Source organism: Amblyomma maculatum, chromosome 2 (assembly GCF_055883805.1).
Source record: "Amblyomma maculatum isolate TAMU_Amacu chromosome 2, ASM5588380v1, whole genome shotgun sequence".
Lineage (NCBI taxonomy): Eukaryota > Metazoa > Arthropoda > Arachnida > Ixodida > Ixodidae > Amblyomma > Amblyomma maculatum.
The window spans coordinates 51659986-51678616 of NC_139345.1; the positions used below are offsets into that span (position 1 = coordinate 51659986).

Consider the following 18631-nt stretch of genomic DNA (forward strand, 5'->3'; position numbering starts at 1 on the left):
GTTTTTCAAATTGACAACTAAAGTACCACAATCACAATGCTCTGCCAACTTCATTAGGGTGCTCGACTATATATATATATATATATATATATATATATATATATATATACATATACATGTGTGTGTGTGTGTGTTAAGATTAAGGGTTCAATTCTCACAGTAGCTGCTTTTCGATGAAGGCGAAAAACAAGGCATGCATGTACTATTTAATGTCAGTGCATATTAAGGAACCCCAGGTGGTCAAAAGTTTTGCAGCCCTCTACTAAAGAGTCCCTCGTAGCTCAAGTTGCTTTGGAATGTTAAGCCCTATAAACAAAACCAAACTAGTATGTCTGCACTTCTTGCCATGCAATACAGATGCTGCTTGCCTCATCACAGCATGCAGCAATATGCTGTACTATATATCTTCGCCAAGGGTCATGATGTGCAGATGGAGGACTGGCAGCAAGTTGTACTCTCACAGGTAACGGGCTACTTCTAAGGGTACTGTTAATTATTGCTCAGACACTTTAATTATGTCAAGGAGAGAATTATTTTGATGTCAGCAACAGCACTGTCTAAATACAAAAAAAAAAAAAAGCAGCCTCAAATAGTTTTCTGTTTACTTCTCGAGGGCTTGCTCAGTCACCCGCATCATCATCTGTTGTGTCATAGAAGATGTCCGTGAGGTCAGTCGATGTCTCGGCTGGCTTTGGCTCTTGGCGCTTGACGACATAGTCATCCACAGTCACTGGTATCCGCACGCCATCCTTCTCTGCCTCTAACCGGCTGTCGGCCACACACTTCCTGTGGCAGCGAAAAATGTTCACAATGTCTAAAGCTTTTCGGCGAATGTTAAGCGCTGGCCTACAACCTCCCACGGCACATGGCATTATATTATACGCTTCCATCAAAATTGCATGGGTCTCGTGGTACAAGCCCCAATGGTAGACTACAGGTGGGAAATGGAGGAAATAATAATTGATGACCACACCATGTTACAAAAATTCAGATTTGCAAGGAGAACCAAAGCCTCTCATAAAGCCTAGGGCCGATCTAATCTCGAGCTCAGTGCTAACCAGACTTCACAAATGAAATGGCCACCCAAGAAAAAATGCGCCAAGATCAACTACGTTAGTGCTGATTACAACATACATTAGCAAATTAAATTCAAAGTGACAATATTTCCACATCTCTTTCCAAGCATACCAACAAAACTTCCCCTAGTAGAAAAAAAAGTTTCCTCTGCGTGAGCAACTCTTTGGTGCAGTCTCAACAACCTGTTTCATTCTAATGGCAATATTCAAAAATGCAATGTATATTATGGGTCACCAAAAGCACAAAATAAAACCTGTAACATTGAAACAGCGAAATTCTGCAGCTTCTACCAGCCAGGCAAGTACTTTATGCAAAGACCTCATTGCTAATGCAGTTATGTTTAGAGAGCATTTTAGCTCTACCTAGTCCAATATACAGCTTCAAGTGATGAGCTCGCAACCCATCCTCTCATTTCCTTAAAGTCTGATGCAGTGGCGCAAAGAGTTCATTAAGCGAGTACTAATAAGGGATTAATACCGCTGAAATGTGCCCCTCTATAGGATGTGTTTCAGTTAAAATGTGCTGATGAAGCTAGGGAATGAGCATCCTAACATTGTACCTCTACATTACATTACAGTGTTGCAGGTAACTATTATTAGTCCTGAAACACAATACAGTGCTATTACTAACAGGCAGGTTTTTTATAGGAAAGGAGTGGTCCTGGTCCTGGGGAATGGCGGCAACTTCAGCCTTTTTACACATATTTAAACAAGAAATATTTTAATTTCAGTCTATTTGACTCCTTACTTGCTGCTGCAACCATGCTATGGCAGTCTTTCTGAACAAAAGCAAGTTGACAGCCAAGTTCCCGCTCTCGCTGTGAATGCATGTTTCATTATACTTCGCTGCAGCGGTTGATGAAAAGGGGCCTGCTGCAAAGAAGATGAAGATGGGCACCTAGCACCGCATACGACGACCACCACTGCTGCAACCAGTGTGTAAACACCCACTTTCAATGCGTTCTGTCACCACTTACACAGTGCAACAATTCCCAAGGAGATATAGGAATCTTCTAATTTTGTTAACATTAAGGAATAAACAGAGGCTTCCAGGGGTAATTAATAGCAACAGCACATAAAAAAAAAAAATGAGTATCAAGAGGGGGTCACAAGCTAAAAATGCGTCCTCTTATATATCTCTACCATTTTTGTTTCACACCTTGTTCAATTTCATCATAGTGATTGTATTACTATTGCACCAAATATGTTTGCAGCTGAAGGAGCCATTTCTAGGATTTCAGCCTAACAAGAATGATCGGCTAAAATGATGCTTTTCATCAACAATGTGAAGCAGACACCTAAAATAGCTGGATATTGTGTACACAATCATTCATTGTGTTCACTGATACAAAATGAAGAAATTCACATATAAAACCTGTTATGAGGAATAGTTACCAAAGGTATGATAGAACACAGATAAAGAGTACTATAAACTCGGTAGCAACTTTGGCAGATGATGCAAGCACTTCAAAAAACACGTTTTTCAATGCTAAAATAACAGAAGTCAGATGCTGTACGTGAATGTGCCTGCAAACTAACCGTTGCAGAAAGAGAAGGCATGCAAGAAAGGAAAAAAAAACAACAGATGGACGCACCAGCACATCTTTCACCAGTTTATTCGTTAAGTCACTGCCTTCATCCGTGTCTTCATGAAACTTGCAGCCAGCTAACATGTCTTAACACTTCTTGCATCACGCGCACCAACAGTGTATGTGTGCGCAAAAGAAAAAAAATGACAAAAACATTCAGAGAAGGTTCCACTCGGAAAAAAAAAAATCAGACGTAGAAAAAGCAAATGGAACACACTAGCCAGAACTTGCACACACATTCCGTCGTCTATAAATAGTTGCTCAGAACTGATTCAAAAGGGGGGGTGGGGGAAAGTAAAAGACTAAAAGAGAATGGTTTGAAAAAAACTGCAGTCACGCCGACACATGATCGTCAATGGACGTTGTGGCCGTAGCGGTCAATAGCAGTATGGTTCGGGCTGGCCAGACTGACCACCAAAGGTCAAAGCGATGACACCACAGCTCTTGCAGCAAACACTGTGTACCACAAGTATCGAAGAATTGAAATTAAAAGCAGACAACACAGAAGACAGGCGCTGACAAAGCAATGACCGACCTCCTCACACGCTCTTAGGGGACAATGCCCACGGCAAGCGCGACCCATGTCCCGAGAAACGAAACGTCCATCCCTGAATGGAAACACAATCCCCTGGTGGCTGCACTGGTGACTGCTCTCAAGGGAGTTGGACACCTTGCGAGGCCTTCACCAGTGCTGGCAGCAACAGTGGTGCCTTCAGGTCGTTGTTGTTGTCGTCGCTCGGGGGCAGGCAATCAGGACTCACCATTGCCCGAATCGTCGTCGTCTTTGTAATGGGGTGGTCCTGTGCTGCGCCGCCCCACCTGCACACCATCACCGCGTCCAGCATCTTCTTCTTCGTCCACTTCTTCGTCTTCGTCGTCATCTTCAAGGTCATCGTCGTAGTCGTCGTCATAAAAGTCAGTCATGTCTGCTTCAGCTGATGTCGCTGAGTCATCAGCCACTTTCTGCCTGTGCTTGACACAGTACTCGTCGATGGTTGTTGGCACAGTCACATTGTCACGGTCAGCTTCGAGTCTGGTGGCTGACACTTGTTTCCTGTGGGTGAATAACCAGGAGAAATAATGGGACAACAAGTGGGAGAACGGAGAGCAGGAGTTGGAAGGAGAGGACAGGGACCATTAGAAATCTCGACATACTGTGAGCACGCCACTTTCCAAAACACAGCTGCAAACCAAGACCTATAGCACACAAGAATGTTTTCACAGGACGAAAGAGAATGTCATAGGAACAAGGCACTAGACAGAAATGGCCCGACAGAAGTTGGAAATGCAGGGAAAACATTAGGCATATAAAGAAACATGGAATAAAAGAAAACAGGCTTTCCCTCAGTGACAAATGAACCACTACAGCAAAAGCTGCCTTTTTTACAGAGCCGAGTTATCACCTGCTCCAGAAGCCCTTCTCACATTCTATAAGGGTTGCTCTACCCATCTAGCTGAAATTGTGACTGTTGACAATAATAATAAGTCGAAGTGGTAATGAAATTTTTATAAGTTCAAAGTCTCATTCATTCCTTAGTTGACCCAATACTCCTAAATCCAGCATGCCACTGTCCAGATTCGTCAGTTCAAAGGTTTGAAATGCTAATGTCACCTCAGTACCAGCCTGGTTATTGCAATGCAAATGCCATCATAATGAAATTTGTGGGGCTGCACGTGCCATTTGTAACTTTTCTTTCCTTTCACGCCCCTAGCAAAACACCTTCATCCATATCAGCAGCCCAGCTTGGTCCGGTGCAAGAGAAAGGCATCAATTATCTCTTATAAACTGCGCCCTGCGCCACGCATGTTCAAAGAAATGCAACTTATTTTGCGGGAGGTGCGGATACTTAGCAGGAAAGGTACACAATTTCTAAACACGACAGCATTCTACAAAACTTTTGTGGGCTTGTCACTACACAATGTGGCAGGAGAAATCGAGAACGGAGATGTCTGAAGAGACCAATCAGAACATGCCAAAGGAGGATGATGGCAGAGTGGTATCAGAGGTTGCTACATGCGTTGCTAATGCAGGGCATTGAGTGATCAACCAATCAGAGGCATGCTTCAAGGGAAGACAGAGTAAGTCATCATGCCACTGTAGTTTCACGCCTTGTGAGTGATGATGAGCAGAAATAGCACCATGCATATAATGACAAATGTGCTGTTAAAAAGTAAAGTGCAGGCAGTTTGTGGAGGACCATCCACACTCAGGAGGAGACACATACACATGCAATACGCACGCACAGTCTTGCATGTGTGTGTGTTTGTCTGCATTTGCTGGTATAACCTTGCCTTCATCATTCGGCTTTCTTAGTACTGCAAGCAACATTTGGCCTCAGTGATAATCTGAGATATATGCAGTTGTTGCCCTGCTTGGCAGTGGGTCTTTGCTGGTTGTGTGAAGAAGTGTTTATCTTGGATCGCTTTCATATCTGATATCACTTGTCTATGTAGGTACAGTTTCCCTGATAAATCCAGTTGGAAGTTTGCGCTCTGTCCTGTTGTCACGCCTCTTTCTTCTTCTTATAGCGCAAGTTTATTTCCTTTCAGTTAAATTGAAGCAGCAAATTTAACAGCTATACGAATCTTTTTCCCTCAAACAGTTATTTCACAGTAATTTTCTAGCGGTCACTGAAACGCGCTCATTGGGAAGACCAAGTAGTGACATAGTAAATATAGCTGCTGAAAGATGAGCAGTACTTTAGTCTCGCAAGCTGCAATCGCACCCATATCCACCATCAAGTCCTTATTACTGTTTGCTAGGCTGTTCTCATCAGTTCCATCTGATTTTTTAATGGTACCCACAGTGCCAATTGGTTACAAAATAAACAAAGAAACAGAACTGCAAAAGCACAACAAAGCAGACATGTGCGCAAACAAGGATTTATCAGGATAATCAAAATAAGGGAGGACGGGGCACTGGCATATGCATAGGTTATTTTGGCAACTAGAAAGGTATGGCTTGGTTAATGGGGTTTAACATCCCAAAGCGGCTCAAAGCTATGAAGAGCGCCATATGAGGCTCCATATAATTTTAACTACCTGGGGTTCTTTCATGTGCACTGACATCCTATGGTAGTTTCCGAGAAAGATTTGTGGTAAAATTTGCTTTGTTGCAATGGCACCCTCAGCGCATGAAAAAGTAGCAGAAATCAGTTACCCATTAGTGGTTATGGCAACTATAGTGCTGGTAAGCACTGCTACTAGTACAAGTAGAGCCGAGCGGCAAGCTGACAAAAAACATGTTGTTTCGCGTTTCACATCAGCACAGCCGTTACAGGGTGACAGAGCCATACAAGCGCAGGCATTAACGGTTCAACATGGAGTGGCATGAATGAGGTAGCTTGAGAGAGCTATAAAAGGTGCAGAACAAATTTAGCATCCTAATGGAAAGTTCACATTGTAGACAGCATTTACAGGCAGCCTGTACATGGTGGCAAGTGAAAAACCTTGAAATGTCAGTTTCTTAAGAATGGACTTTCTCCAGAGTGTGGTCGCAATCAAGCAGCACACAAGAGACCAGCAGAGGACAGCAAGGTGAAAAACATGTGCACGCACACTCGCACACACACTTCTTTTTGTTTGTTTTATTCTCTTTTTTTGTGTGTGTGTTTCTGTGTGCTCATTACGGCTGCCTGATCAAGCTTATTCTGTACTGGATCGTCTACTAGCCCCGCGGCTATCGGTCCAAATATTCTTTATGTATTTCATTGCATACAAATAAAGATCACTTTGATTGATTGAAGGATTGCAAGCAGAAAGAAAAGAACTGCAACATGTCAGCTGAGCAGACAACACCACCGGTAGAAGAAAAGCCATGGCAATGCACAACAGCACAGACTGAGAAGCGAGTTTTCCGCTGCTAACAATGTGCAACTGTCTTTACAGCAATACATGCCTCATTTAATATGCAATGCTGAGCCCTTTTTATATTTGTTGTTGCAGCAATGAAACAGATCTTTAACCATGAGTTCATGTTTCTATACGCGACTTGATTTGCTACTGATGCCATGGCAAAATTCTCAAGTAAAGTTATTTGTGATGTTCAAGTAGACAAAGCACTTTCGCCATTTATTTGCATTATTTACCCACATTACGACATTGCTGTATGATGTTAGGACTGCAGTTGCTAATTTAGAATATATTTCAGAACAGTGAGGCAAGGGGACTGAGCAACTGCAGCATAAACCGCAGCAACTTTAATGCGCAGGTGCAAACTGTCTCAACGTTTCTCTTTTAGTAACCCATTCCTAGCTGCAACCTTGTATATTATGTGCCTTTCACCAATGACAACAAGAACGGATAGACTGCTTACTGCAATGTGACAGTGACAAAGTGCCGATACGTCTGCCAATCTTGAATATTCACTTACGGAACTAATGTACTAATGTAATGGAAGGGCAAACAAAATTTACAAGTTTCATTTATTCTCGTATTACTGCACGAGTGCATTACGAGAACTCAAACTACTAACAAAGTTGCCGAAATACCAGCAGCAATTTGAAAATTCAGTCCTAAGCATCATGTCTCGATTAGTTCTGGTTGCTGCCACCACCAATTTTGCTGACATGCTTTTTCAAATCCAAGGCTAGAGCAATGGCGATGCCTTTTTGACCAAACAAGCTTTATATGCTACCACGCAAAATGCTGCAGTCTGATCCGTGCTGAGACTATACTACTCCGGTGCAGAAATGCATGCATATTTTTCAAAGCCTTGTTTATCCCATCCATATACACCGAACTCCACAAGAAAGGTTTTTTTACTTAGGAACTTTTCCTACTCTTCCGTTTCATCATTTGTAAACCATGATGTAGCACACATGACAAGTCGTCTTAAAATACTAGCCAGTTCTTGGTGTCTCAGGGCAAGCACTGTTTTTAACTGCATATATTTTCCACATAGTGTCATGCATTCCAGGAGAGACCGGCAAGGCACATTTAGGAAAAAAGGACCGCGGCACTCGTGTAGTCTTCCACCGCGCCATATGGCAAAGAGGTGAGAAAGCAGGGGAGGGTCGGGGGCATACACAGGAAGTGTGCTGTTTGCGGTGGTGTCATTTTATGGCTGTTCTCCTTGGTTCACATCTCTGCAGCATGTTTACAAGCAGCTTGTTTGTGTGTTCTTACCAACTGTAGCACTGCGCTTCTGTGGCTTTGGCTTCCTGCCAGTATGCTACATACCGACGATGATGCTCCGCCTCAGCTGCATTTGCAGGCAATGTCTCGAGAGCATTGGCCTCAATTTTCAACTTAAAAAGCCGGCATTGAAGGTCCTTCGGGTTCTATTTTAAAGCATGAGGTGGTTGCAAGATGCATTCATCCACTAATAATCGTGTTGCTAATGCTTAGCACGTGTAGCTCTGCCACAACCAAGTGACAGAGACCACGAGCGCAACTCGTGGCCTGCTCCTTGCTGTCCATTCGCTGTCAGTTGGGACGCACGGTCATAGGGCACCACAAAATGCTTTGAAACCTGCAATGTTTCAAGGACTCTGTGATCATTGCAAGAGAAGATTGAAATTTTCTTCTCGCTGTTTGTGACTCTTTGCTTCTCTCCTTGTGCTTTGCTGCATGCAAATTTTGCTTCCAGTGTTTAGCAGCACTGATGTTGATAGCATCACACGAGCGGCAAGCTAACCTTTAAATGAGCACTGTTCATTTCAGGGGGGGGGGAGGGGGATCTGTTTTTGCATGAGTCACTTGGCTGTCTGAGGTAATTGGGGTAATTGGGGGTATTTCAGCTGCAGCAATCTATCAAGCAGAAGTATTTTCTGTGACACACCTATTTTTTTTTTTCCTTTCTTTCACATCTATTTCAACTCCCTCGCCTGCTGAGATGCCATTTACTCGCTGTGTGGACCAATGGACAGATGGACAAATGAAGGTGAAAATGCATCCATTAAATGCATTCCTACCATTTAAGACTTTCCCACCACTTAATTCGAACTTTAGATGACAAAGACCGAATAGGACTCCCTTTTGAAGTGATGACAATGTAGCTTGGCCTGATGCACCGTAGTTGTCTCCAAAATCAGCCTTCGATGACAGCATCTGCATTTCGTTTTTTTCCCCCACCTTTCCCATCTTATTTAAATGCTCCATTCTCAGTGCGAGTACCGTTTTTGCGACCAGAATGTAGTAATCGTTTGATACAGGTCAACCTAAATTAGTCCTATCTGTCCCTTCAGGAAGCATACCCAATACCTATGCAGCCATAGCCGTCTGACAAAGTTCACTTTATGCATAGGGATACAGTCCTGCTTAACTTTCTGGCTTGTCCTTAACTGCAGCCCAAGCAAAAGGAAAATTGGGGGAGTAGCAAATCTAAAAAAAAAAATAGTGTTTGCACGTGAACGGCCTATGCTAGCTACAAAAGACATCTACATTGTATGCATTCAAATCGTATTGCTCTTTCTTTTATCAGACCTTAGCTCTGAATTACCTCTGGACCAGCTCATTATGACCTTGTAATGCAAACAATAATCACACCTGCTGTAGGAATCTAAAGCCAAAGAATAAGCAGTGGGTTTTGCAATCATCAAGTTTCACATGAAACACCATATAAATAGACAGATTTTGAAAAGGAGAAATTCTAATTATTTCTGGAAATACTTGATAGCCACATGAATATATTTTGACAAGAACCCAACTTTGTTCAATCCCCAAGCCAGGCACGAACGAGACCCCATTTATCTAGAAACGACAACATGAAGTACTCCTGTGTGTTGAGCACCAAGTGATCCTTATTCAGCACTATAGCTGATAAAGGAAAAAGTGAAGAAAGCAGCTCCAATAACACTCGGCAATAACCTGCTTCAAAAAATAAAAATAAACGCACCACTCTCATGCCACATCAATGGCACCCAGGCAATTGTTTCTTTCAAGGATAGGCACTGGTATGATAAAATAAAAGGCTGCAAGGCATGAAAAAGTAACTGCCGTACTGGAATGCAATTATCCAAAGAAACTATCCTACTCAAGGTGTCATAGCAAAGGCCTCTCAACTGACGCAAATCACATCTTTTGCCTAGCATCTTCTTCACTGAGACGAGAATTTATGAAGTAAAGTACTATCACTGAAAGGTTTTCATTTAGAAGAAACACACTCACCGTATGATGTTCTCGTACTCCTTGTCTGCACCCTTGGAATCTTTCCAGCGGCGGTACATAACGGAAGCATCTACATTGGCTGGAGAAAAAGTGTTGGGCTCGTTCAAAAGAGAGATGACGCTGAGCAAGATGGTCCTGCAACGTACAGAAGACACAACTGTGTTACGGTCGAGATCTTTATGCTTTTGCAACTAACTTGTTTCTGTTACATCTTGCAAGCCTTGTGCAAGAGATACAATCTGTCTATACCCCAAAGTAGTATCATTTCCAATCCCAGCATAGTCTAAATAGAATCATGGCTGTGGTGGCCTCATTTTGGTGGAGGAATGCAAAAATGCTTGCATGCTATGCGACGTTGGTACATGTTAAAAACCAAGCGATCTAAACTAACCAAAAAAAACATCTGCTATAGAAGCCCATGTGCAGCCTTGGAATATTGACTTCACACACCACATGCACCAATATCTGGCTCTATACTCCATTTCATACATAAGATGCAACGCAGCGAAAGCTACGGAAGTAGTCCACAAGAAAAAAAAGGAGGCGCATCACTACGTGCTCGTTTCATGGCCGAGTGGTTTCTGCAGAAACGGGCTCTATTCCGAGCATACACGTTTGCAATAACTTGCTTGGCGTGCCTGAACATCTTCGCAGTGCGGATCTTATAGAAAAAAAAATACGCTCCGAAGAGGCAATCGAGGCCGCTGCGTTGCGCAGCGCGGAAGGCACAGCTGGCAGGGTTGCGGTGCAGTGAAAACGCGACACGAACGAAAATGACAAACAAAGCATACAAATTCACCGAATCCGATCTTTTCTCCCTAACAAGGGGGCTTTTTATGGTGTTGATGGCAAATTTAAGATGTATTAAGCTTGCAGACAAAGCAACTATTATTTCCTCTCATCAAGAGCAGGCACTATGTTTCATCGCAGATTGGGGAGTGCAAACAAGAGCTCTAGCTTTGGCAGTATTGCACTTGATGTATAGAACAGAGTATAGATCAGCACCACATGGGAAAAATACTGTGCATAGTAACAGTATTGTGAAAAATTTTCCAATGCCCTATTCCCTCACAATTATGCTAGGCGACAGCACAAAACACATTAATGGAATACCGCTAACTCAAGACAAACCTTTTGCAATGAAGGCTTTTTAATTAAAAAAAAAAAAAAAGTAATCCACTGTTTGATAAACATTGTCTTATCTGTACTGTCAAGCACTCAAAAATGCCATGTATCCTACCTTCCTAGACTAAACCATTTGCATGCCATGAACTGCATTACCAACATCCCCATGCTGCTATCAAAACAAAAGTGGTGATGGAGGAATGCACTTCACATAAGCAAGCGTCCATTCATATGCTGCGGGCACCGTGGTAGAGACAGAGATAATATTCCAGCCCAGAAGGACAATGAACAATACCTATACACAATTACTTTTTGTTTCTTACTCTAGGGCAAAATGCGAGTGGCATGATGCTCCAAAGTGAAATATGCCATTACAAAACCTACAGGCAACATAAACTTTTCTCAAACTGGCCTTCTCTTCCTGATACTGCTCAGCCGAGGAATTGGCATTTGGACTGAAGAGGGCTTTGCGTCATGAGTTTCCAAATGCAATCGAAGGCTTGTTTCCACTCTCCTTGCTACTGAAACATACAGCTGGCTTATAGAAGAAATATTGCTAACGATGATGCAAAGCTGCAATACCCTTATATGTGCTTTTTTTTTTTTTATTACTGAAAGTCTTTAGGCTATGGTCATAAACATTTTTTTGTCTGGCAATGCAGTAGTGCAAAAACTGTTATATATTCACTTGTTTTTTTGTTTTTTTTTGTCATTGGTCTTTTAAATTTAAGAGTACAAATGACCATGAAAGAGTTGCTACAGACAAAAGCTTTGGTCTGCATTGAGGACAGCAGCTGTTACACAACTGGACTATGCAGAAGCTGAAGCCTATGGGGCTGAGGGCGACCCCCTCTGCTGCCATTCTGCACAGTCATTTGGCCACAACAATTAGAAATGAAACTACTGCATAGAGTTGAAAGGAATTTTGAGAATATGATAAACACAGTAGTGCAGGACTCGAGACTTTACTCCCAGACAACTCTTTCTGGCTAAACAGCCAAAGCTACAGAGCCAAAACGCATCACCTCACTGCGCAACAGAATATAGTCCCTTCTTAAATTTTGTGGATCATGCTCTGGCATATTATGCCATTACAAAAATGTTCACCTTATTACTAATACACAAGCCAGTACAATGTCAACACAGTACATTTTCAAATCAGTACACTGCGCTGCGCAAACGGGATGGCTGCGCAATCTGCCGGAAATTTCCCGATGCGTATGTAGACTGCTTCTACTGCGTCTACCTGCCGGTTTCTGCACACTTCCGCAATACGTTTCTTTAGGCTGTGCACATAGCACGTGACATACATTAACTGCGAATTTGTGTTCAGTTCAGCCTAAGTAGTCTCAAGAAAGACATTTCTGTGTTACTGGCAACTAAAAAACTATTATTTCAAGTGAAAACTGAACTGAAACCGAAACTGCAACTGAGGCCAGATATGACACAACTACATGGTGCAGTAACACTGTGATGAAAGCTCCGCCCCCGTAGCCTTGCCTGCATAGCCAGAAAAAGTTGTCCGGGAGTACAATTTACACTGCCTGGAAAGTTGCCCAATGTGCATTGACAGCTATGTCTCAAAATTGCCAACTTAAAGCTCATACTTATTCGTAAACTCTTACTTTTAATGACATTGAGACACTGTACGTAAGGGTACAGGTAAGAAAGCTTTCGAAAGCACTTAAACGTGTCAAATGCCCTCTCAGTGCTGTGTCAACTCTAATGACATTTAAATTTAATGCTGTCGACAAGCTTTCTGCAGAAGCACAAAGCTCTCAATTAAGTTGAATTACATTCATTTTGCTGACATAACAAATTTCTGAATAAAAAGAGGGGTTAGCAAATTGCTCTCCCTCACATTTTCTGCAGATGAGAGCTGATGCCTATTGACAGTTTTTCCCTAACAAAGGAACCTCAGTGTAGTAGTGGACAGTGTTCATAACAATGGGAAAAAAAAAAATTAGCAAAAGGTTATTAGGTGTTGTCATTAATTTATTTATCACTTTATTACAGATTCCTGCAGTGCCTGAAGGCATTACTGCAGGTGGGGAGAATGAAAAATAATATTTGCTGGAAAAGCCTAAAGTGCAACAAAATATACTTGAGAAGCGTGCAGATGAAATTAGGACTTATGAATTTGTTTCAGTGTAAAACTTGAAAGCATGGTTAGCCCCAAATGAATTTTTATTCTGAGGTGCCATAATACCAGGCGTTCGTGCATTTGCTTTTTCTCCTCAATGTACGGCTTATGCCATAAGCTTGTAGACCAACGTAACTGCGGCAAGAATGGAAGCACTGCCGAGCCACGCCGCTGTTGTGACGCTTGTCGTTGGTGCTGCTACTATGCCAGGTAAGCAGTCACATCCCTTTCACCCTTGCAAATACTGAGGCATCGCACAAGTGAAGGACCATGCTTCCTCACCTGGCCTAGCCTTGCTATCAGCAAGCCCACTCTTGCCACCATCAAAGTGTGCTCCAAACTTCTGACAAGGACTGCATATATCTAACATCACATTTTTCCTTCTCTAACTACACATAAGTGAAATGAAAGCTAATGTCTATGAAGATCTTCGTACAGATGCAGTAAATTAAAATCGATTTGACTACTTCATGAGCACTAACTCAGGTACTCACAAGATCCAACAACCAGTGTTGCTTTACACTCGCAGTGTTTTGTGCTTCAGACATAAAGCCTAATACACAGATGTAGCATACAGTGCTTGAATGATATGCCTTATCGATGAAATGTACTATAGTGTAAATTCTGCAGCAGGACTTATGAATGCCATGATTCAGTCCCCTAAACAGTTTGGATAGAGCTATAAAGGAAAAAAACACCAAGGGGAAGACAAGCTGTGGCATTACTCCACACCATGTGTCAGCATTTTGCAGTATGTGTAACGACATGAGATTGTTTGATAACAATTCATAATTTAATTTCGCAAATAGTACGCTTCCATGAAACTGCACTTCACTGCAACTTATTAGCACATCCAGATGTGCTGCTTGGTACTCTCCAGACACCACTATTTTTATACTGCTCCTACGCTTTCCCCTGTTTCAAGGAAATACAGGCTATGCAGCATAAAAAGGTTGTTCGTGCTCCAGGTGTCCTTGTCTCAAAGAGCTATACTGCAAGCTTTGGTTCTTGTTTTGGTTTCATGGCTTTGTACGCATGTGAACTCGTCTATTGGCACTCTTGTGTTGTGTGTCCCGAGCCTATAAATATGTGTGCTCATTCGATAAATATCACTCTGATCACGGTTACGCTCAAGTGAGTCTTGATTCCCTTTGGCCACTTTATATCTCAGCATCCATAGCAGACAACAAGCACATGAAATCTATAAATGCCCATGATTTCAGTGACATTATTATATGGATGAAACTTGTGACCAGGAGCTCTTCAAACCACCTGAAATGTTCTTGTGTCAAGCTAAGGTGCAGAGAGGTTTGTTAGTTTATTTGTGCCAGTGCACAGCTCTGTATCAAAGTGCTGAAAGCAAACATAACATGTACAAAGTACAAAAATTTTGGCCCAAAGTGCCGGCGAGCACTTGCCTGACGTTTTGTGTGGGATTCCAGCGCTCACAGGGCAGCTCCCCACTCTGAGGGTCATCGATGGGCGGATGAAGAATAGAGATGCACAGGTCCCCATTCTAAATGGGTGAAACAATAACATTCGGACATTGCTGCAACTAAAGAGCAATGTAACCGGCATTCAGTATGCTGCTTAAAGAAATGAGTGAAGAAGTGAGGAAGAAATTAGGAGAAACAGCTTTCCTCTTTTTCAAAGCTTCATTGCTAGTGGTGCTCAAGCAACTGGCAACATTTCTGAATCCATCAATGAAACCTCACAATACATTAGGGCCATATGCAACAAAAAATCTAAAGCACGAAATTGCAGAGAATATGAATGTTCAACTTATGCATAGCTTGCACTGACATCACAGCACCTGCCATGCTGGCAAACAATGAGCACTGTGAAAAAGTGCACGTTTCTATGATCTACTTATTAAAACCTGTTCTGGCCTGCACTGCTGAAGCGATGCGCGGTTCACCATCACGGCGTCCGGGAGTCTACGCTTGTAAGTTTTTAGAAAAAACACTTCGCTAGACATAAAATGTAAACTGGCTGCTTGCTACATACTACAACAACAGCAGCAGCAGCAGCAGCCAGCAACTAAACCGAACATACAAAAAGCATAAAATAAGTCATCCTGAAATTTTGATCAACCACTTCTTTTTGTAGAACTTCGAGGCTGAAGAAATAGCGGCGTTTATAAAATGCCCCCAATGTAAAGGTCTGACAGCAGCGCGAGACGACAATAGCGCTATGAGCATCGAATCGACTACGCAAGCTTGCACTCCGTAAGCCTCGAACGCGCTTGGCAATTAAATGTTCGCTTCAGCACTGACTACCACACTTCAGACTGCATGAACGCCGCTTGATCTAACAAAAATCTCATTCTTAACAGACTCGCTGCAGAGGTCATTCACATGAGAACGGGCTAGTAGGCAAGCGATAAGAAAAAGCGTTAGATGGTCTAAGCGTTCGGCTCAGAGCAGACGCTCGCTTTTGTTTTCCTTTCAGCTTAAACCACTTTTCCCTACCATTATTACTTCGATCACAGAGATTTCGAGGTCAACGAGGTAATTTGTGAAATCGATACAGGCACAAACATGTAATTGCGGCCAACTTACTTCGTAGACGTTGGGGTGCCAAACTTTGGTGAGAAAGCGCACCGTTGGTGGCGAGTACGGGTAGTCTGGAGGGAACTTCATGTGCGCCTGCAGATGTGAAGACGATCACTGTTTTAGTCGCTCTGCACAGCTATCAATGGACACACCAATGATGTAGACGACAGCACGCTAGACGCGCAGAGACGCGCAATTATCAACCAGCACCAGACGCAGGTTCATTAAACAAAGCCTCACTAGATCCGATGCATCGCGCGCAAGCACTGCGCTTGGCTGCGGCGGCCAGTACGCAAGCCCCGCATCGCTGATCGCTCAGCCCCTCGCAGCTGACAGAAGGAAAGGCTGCTGCTCAGCGAGGCTTTCGCAAAAGATGCGCTTCCCAAAAATAGAGGCGCGTGATGCGGCGTGGCGTAGGCCTACTCAGCAACTGCATCTGCTGAGGCAAGAACCGCTGGCGGCTGCAGTAGCACCGGTCAAGCTCACCTTGAAATAACCACCCTCGTAAAGCGTGTCGGGCGGACCGAAGATGGCCACTTCCCATTCGAAGAGATTGTCATCGTTGACCAGTTTTACGCGAAAGCCTTCAACGGGCTCTTCCTGGAGGCTCTTGAATTCTAAACCCAGGGCACGTAGTGCACTACTCGTTGGCTGCTGTGCCATGCTCCTGAGCCTAAGGTCTGCGGCACGAGGAAAAAAAGCACTGGCCGGCAGACCTCCGGGTCACCACCGTTCCTCAGAGGAACCACAATGAAAAGCAGCGAACTTGCTGCTATGTCAAAACACCACAAAGATGGTCGTCCGTGACGTCAACAACCGGAACAACAGCTGAGAACTTAGCGTGAAATCTTGCGCTAAGATACCACTAATAATACATTGAAGTAAAAAAATATACAAATTTAAAAAGTTATTTCACTGACCATTTAAATTTTATAGACAGCTAGCTTCAGAAAGCGTTTGCGTATGGTCCACGTGACACACATGACAAAATTAGCTTTGCACGATTTCCGATAGCAGGATTGACATCGACGTTGCAATGACGTCTTTGCCGCCAGTTTTCGTAAGGTTTGTCTTCTGTGTTTAGACATTTGCCAGGTGGGACTTGTGGTAAAAACGTTGCTTGTGGTTATGGGTCACTCTTGGAGGGTACGGCAAGAAGGGGGGAAGTGAGAGTGTAGGAGAAAGATCCCGTTTGTACAAATTTTCATTCCTCCATGGCTTCAACATGATTTCAACCAACACTCGCTGGAACTGAAACCGCGCTGCTGTCGCGTCATTAGAGGAGTGCCAACGTTGAACCGAGGTCGGGGTTGGCTATTGGCCGATGCCTTAGACCGGCCGACCTTCGACTACCGATATAGGGCCAACGGAGGCCAACTTTGCAGACAATGTTCACTCAAGAAATGGGAAACGTTGCATGGATAGCCAACATTTGAACGATTGCGGCAACGTTCTGATTCCCTGGAGTGGGTACATAGTCAGCAAAAAGGGCCGTGACCGACGGATGTAGGATCAGTAGATTACCACAAACTCGGCACAACGTTAGTGACCGTTGGGCCAAGGTCGGTCACGGTTACGTCGACGCAGGGCCAACAAAGGTCCGATGTTTTCTCAGAAGGAAACCGAACTGAAATTGGCCAATCATCAGTAAACGACTGGACAGCTTGGCAGCTGGAATGCTCGGCCAGCCAATGCAGGCTCAAGGATGGTTACCAATTACGTTAATAGTTGACCAAAGACTTTCAGCCAATATCGGTAAATTGTAGGGAATTAGTCTGCACCTAATGCTCGACAGCCAAACATGGCCGAAAGTAGGACGTACCGTGGATGGCTGCACACGAGATTGACAAAGTACTTTGAGCCAATTCAACATATCGACAAATGGTAGGGAATTAGTCGGCACCCAATGATCAGCAGCCAAGCATGGCCCACAGTAGGGCCGTGGTTGGCTGTCCATGATGAGTCCAAGTAGCATATGTACGTATTTTGACTGCATTTTCAAAATGTGCGCGCATAGGCGGAGCTGTACTGCTTGTGGAGATGAATCGCAGACACCCTCGTTGTCGGGTCTCCACAAATATATTTGACAGGACCCGCTGAGCCAGGTGGGAACGGGACAGCGAACCGCCGACATTCAGTCCTGCAGACACGAAAAACAATCCGCGTGCTTGGTGGTGGTGGTGAAAAACATTTAATTAGAAAATGAGAGTGTGCAGCCAGTCGTGCTGAGGCTGTCGTCTTCTGCGGCCGGACCACGAAGCATGCTACTAGGGCCCCCTCTAGCGATGAAGCAATGAGTGAAGGGGAATGGTGAAAAGCGGATACTGTGAGTGCGAATCGTACGCGGAAAAAACTGGCACGATCGGGAGGGGGTGCAGTGGCACAGTTAGCGATGGCGTGTGAGTCAAAATGGGCAGGTTTAAGACGATCAACGGATATCGTGTCCTCCGCTGATGCGCAGTAGAAGGGGCTCAGGAGCATGCCGGAGTACCTGGAACGAACCATCGTATGGGGGCCGTAAGGGTGGACGTACGGTATAATATTCATTAGAAAAAGGACTAGTGATGTGATAATCACTTTTATAAAGACCTCATATAAGTTTTGAAAGTTTGGATACACTATAAATAAAATTCGACTAATTTGAAGAATTTCTGCAATGGAATAACATAAAGAGCCCAATTTTCCTTTTTGGCTTTACTACCAGCTATTATGGCAGAAGTTACTCCTGTTTCCGCATTGGTTCACTCCTCAAGACTTGGCACTGCAGGTGTTTATTTAATATGATTTAATTATTTGTTTAAAACGAGCTTGCTTGCTGATATTAAAAATTTCATTATTGCCCATAATGATATCAGAGAATGGTTTCTTTTGAGAGTGGCATAAAGTTATTACTTTTTCTACATTAAGAAAATTGTCATTAAAGATTATTTCCCAGTGTATTGACATAATTTATATAGCATTTTTGTACATAGCTATAGTTATACATACTATATTTAAATCAACGCTTTTCTTATGTGCTGGCTTAATTACCAA

The 18631-nt window shown here is 43.3% G+C and overlaps 1 protein-coding gene across 2 annotated transcripts; it reads right to left on the reverse strand.

The window, feature by feature from the left end:
* Positions 1–544: 544 nt before the first annotated feature.
* Positions 545–16406, reverse strand: LOC146198624 (ubiquitin-conjugating enzyme E2 R2). 2 transcript variants are annotated; one of them, XM_084594134.1, is made up of 5 exons: positions 16085–16406; positions 15605–15691; positions 14462–14559; positions 9776–9910; positions 545–786 (listed from the first exon to the last, which is right to left on the reverse strand). In XM_084594134.1, the coding sequence occupies exons 1-5, from the start codon at positions 16259–16261 to the stop codon at positions 621–623; spliced, it is 663 nt and encodes a 220-aa protein (XP_084450260.1). In that variant the 5' UTR covers positions 16262–16406; the 3' UTR covers positions 545–620. The 2 variants fall into 2 exon arrangements, with proteins under 2 accessions (XP_084450260.1, XP_084450259.1); XM_084594133.1 differs by lacking the exon at positions 545–786 and adding an exon at positions 2675–3719.
* Positions 16407–18631: the final 2225 nt, after the last annotated feature.

Excerpts from the sequence above, each read along its gene's own strand:
- LOC146198624 (XM_084594133.1), bottom strand. The coding sequence starts at position 16,261 with ATGGCACAGCAGCCAACGAGTAGTGCACTACGTGCCCTGGGTTTAGAA. Across the intron at positions 15,692-16,084 it reads ACGAGGGTGGTTATTTCAAG|GCGCACATGAAGTTCCCTCC; the intron begins GTGAGCTTGACC and ends TCACATCTGCAG. Across the intron at positions 14,560-15,604 it reads GGCACCCCAACGTCTACGAA|AATGGGGACCTGTGCATCTC; the intron begins GTAAGTTGGCCG and ends TCACCCATTTAG.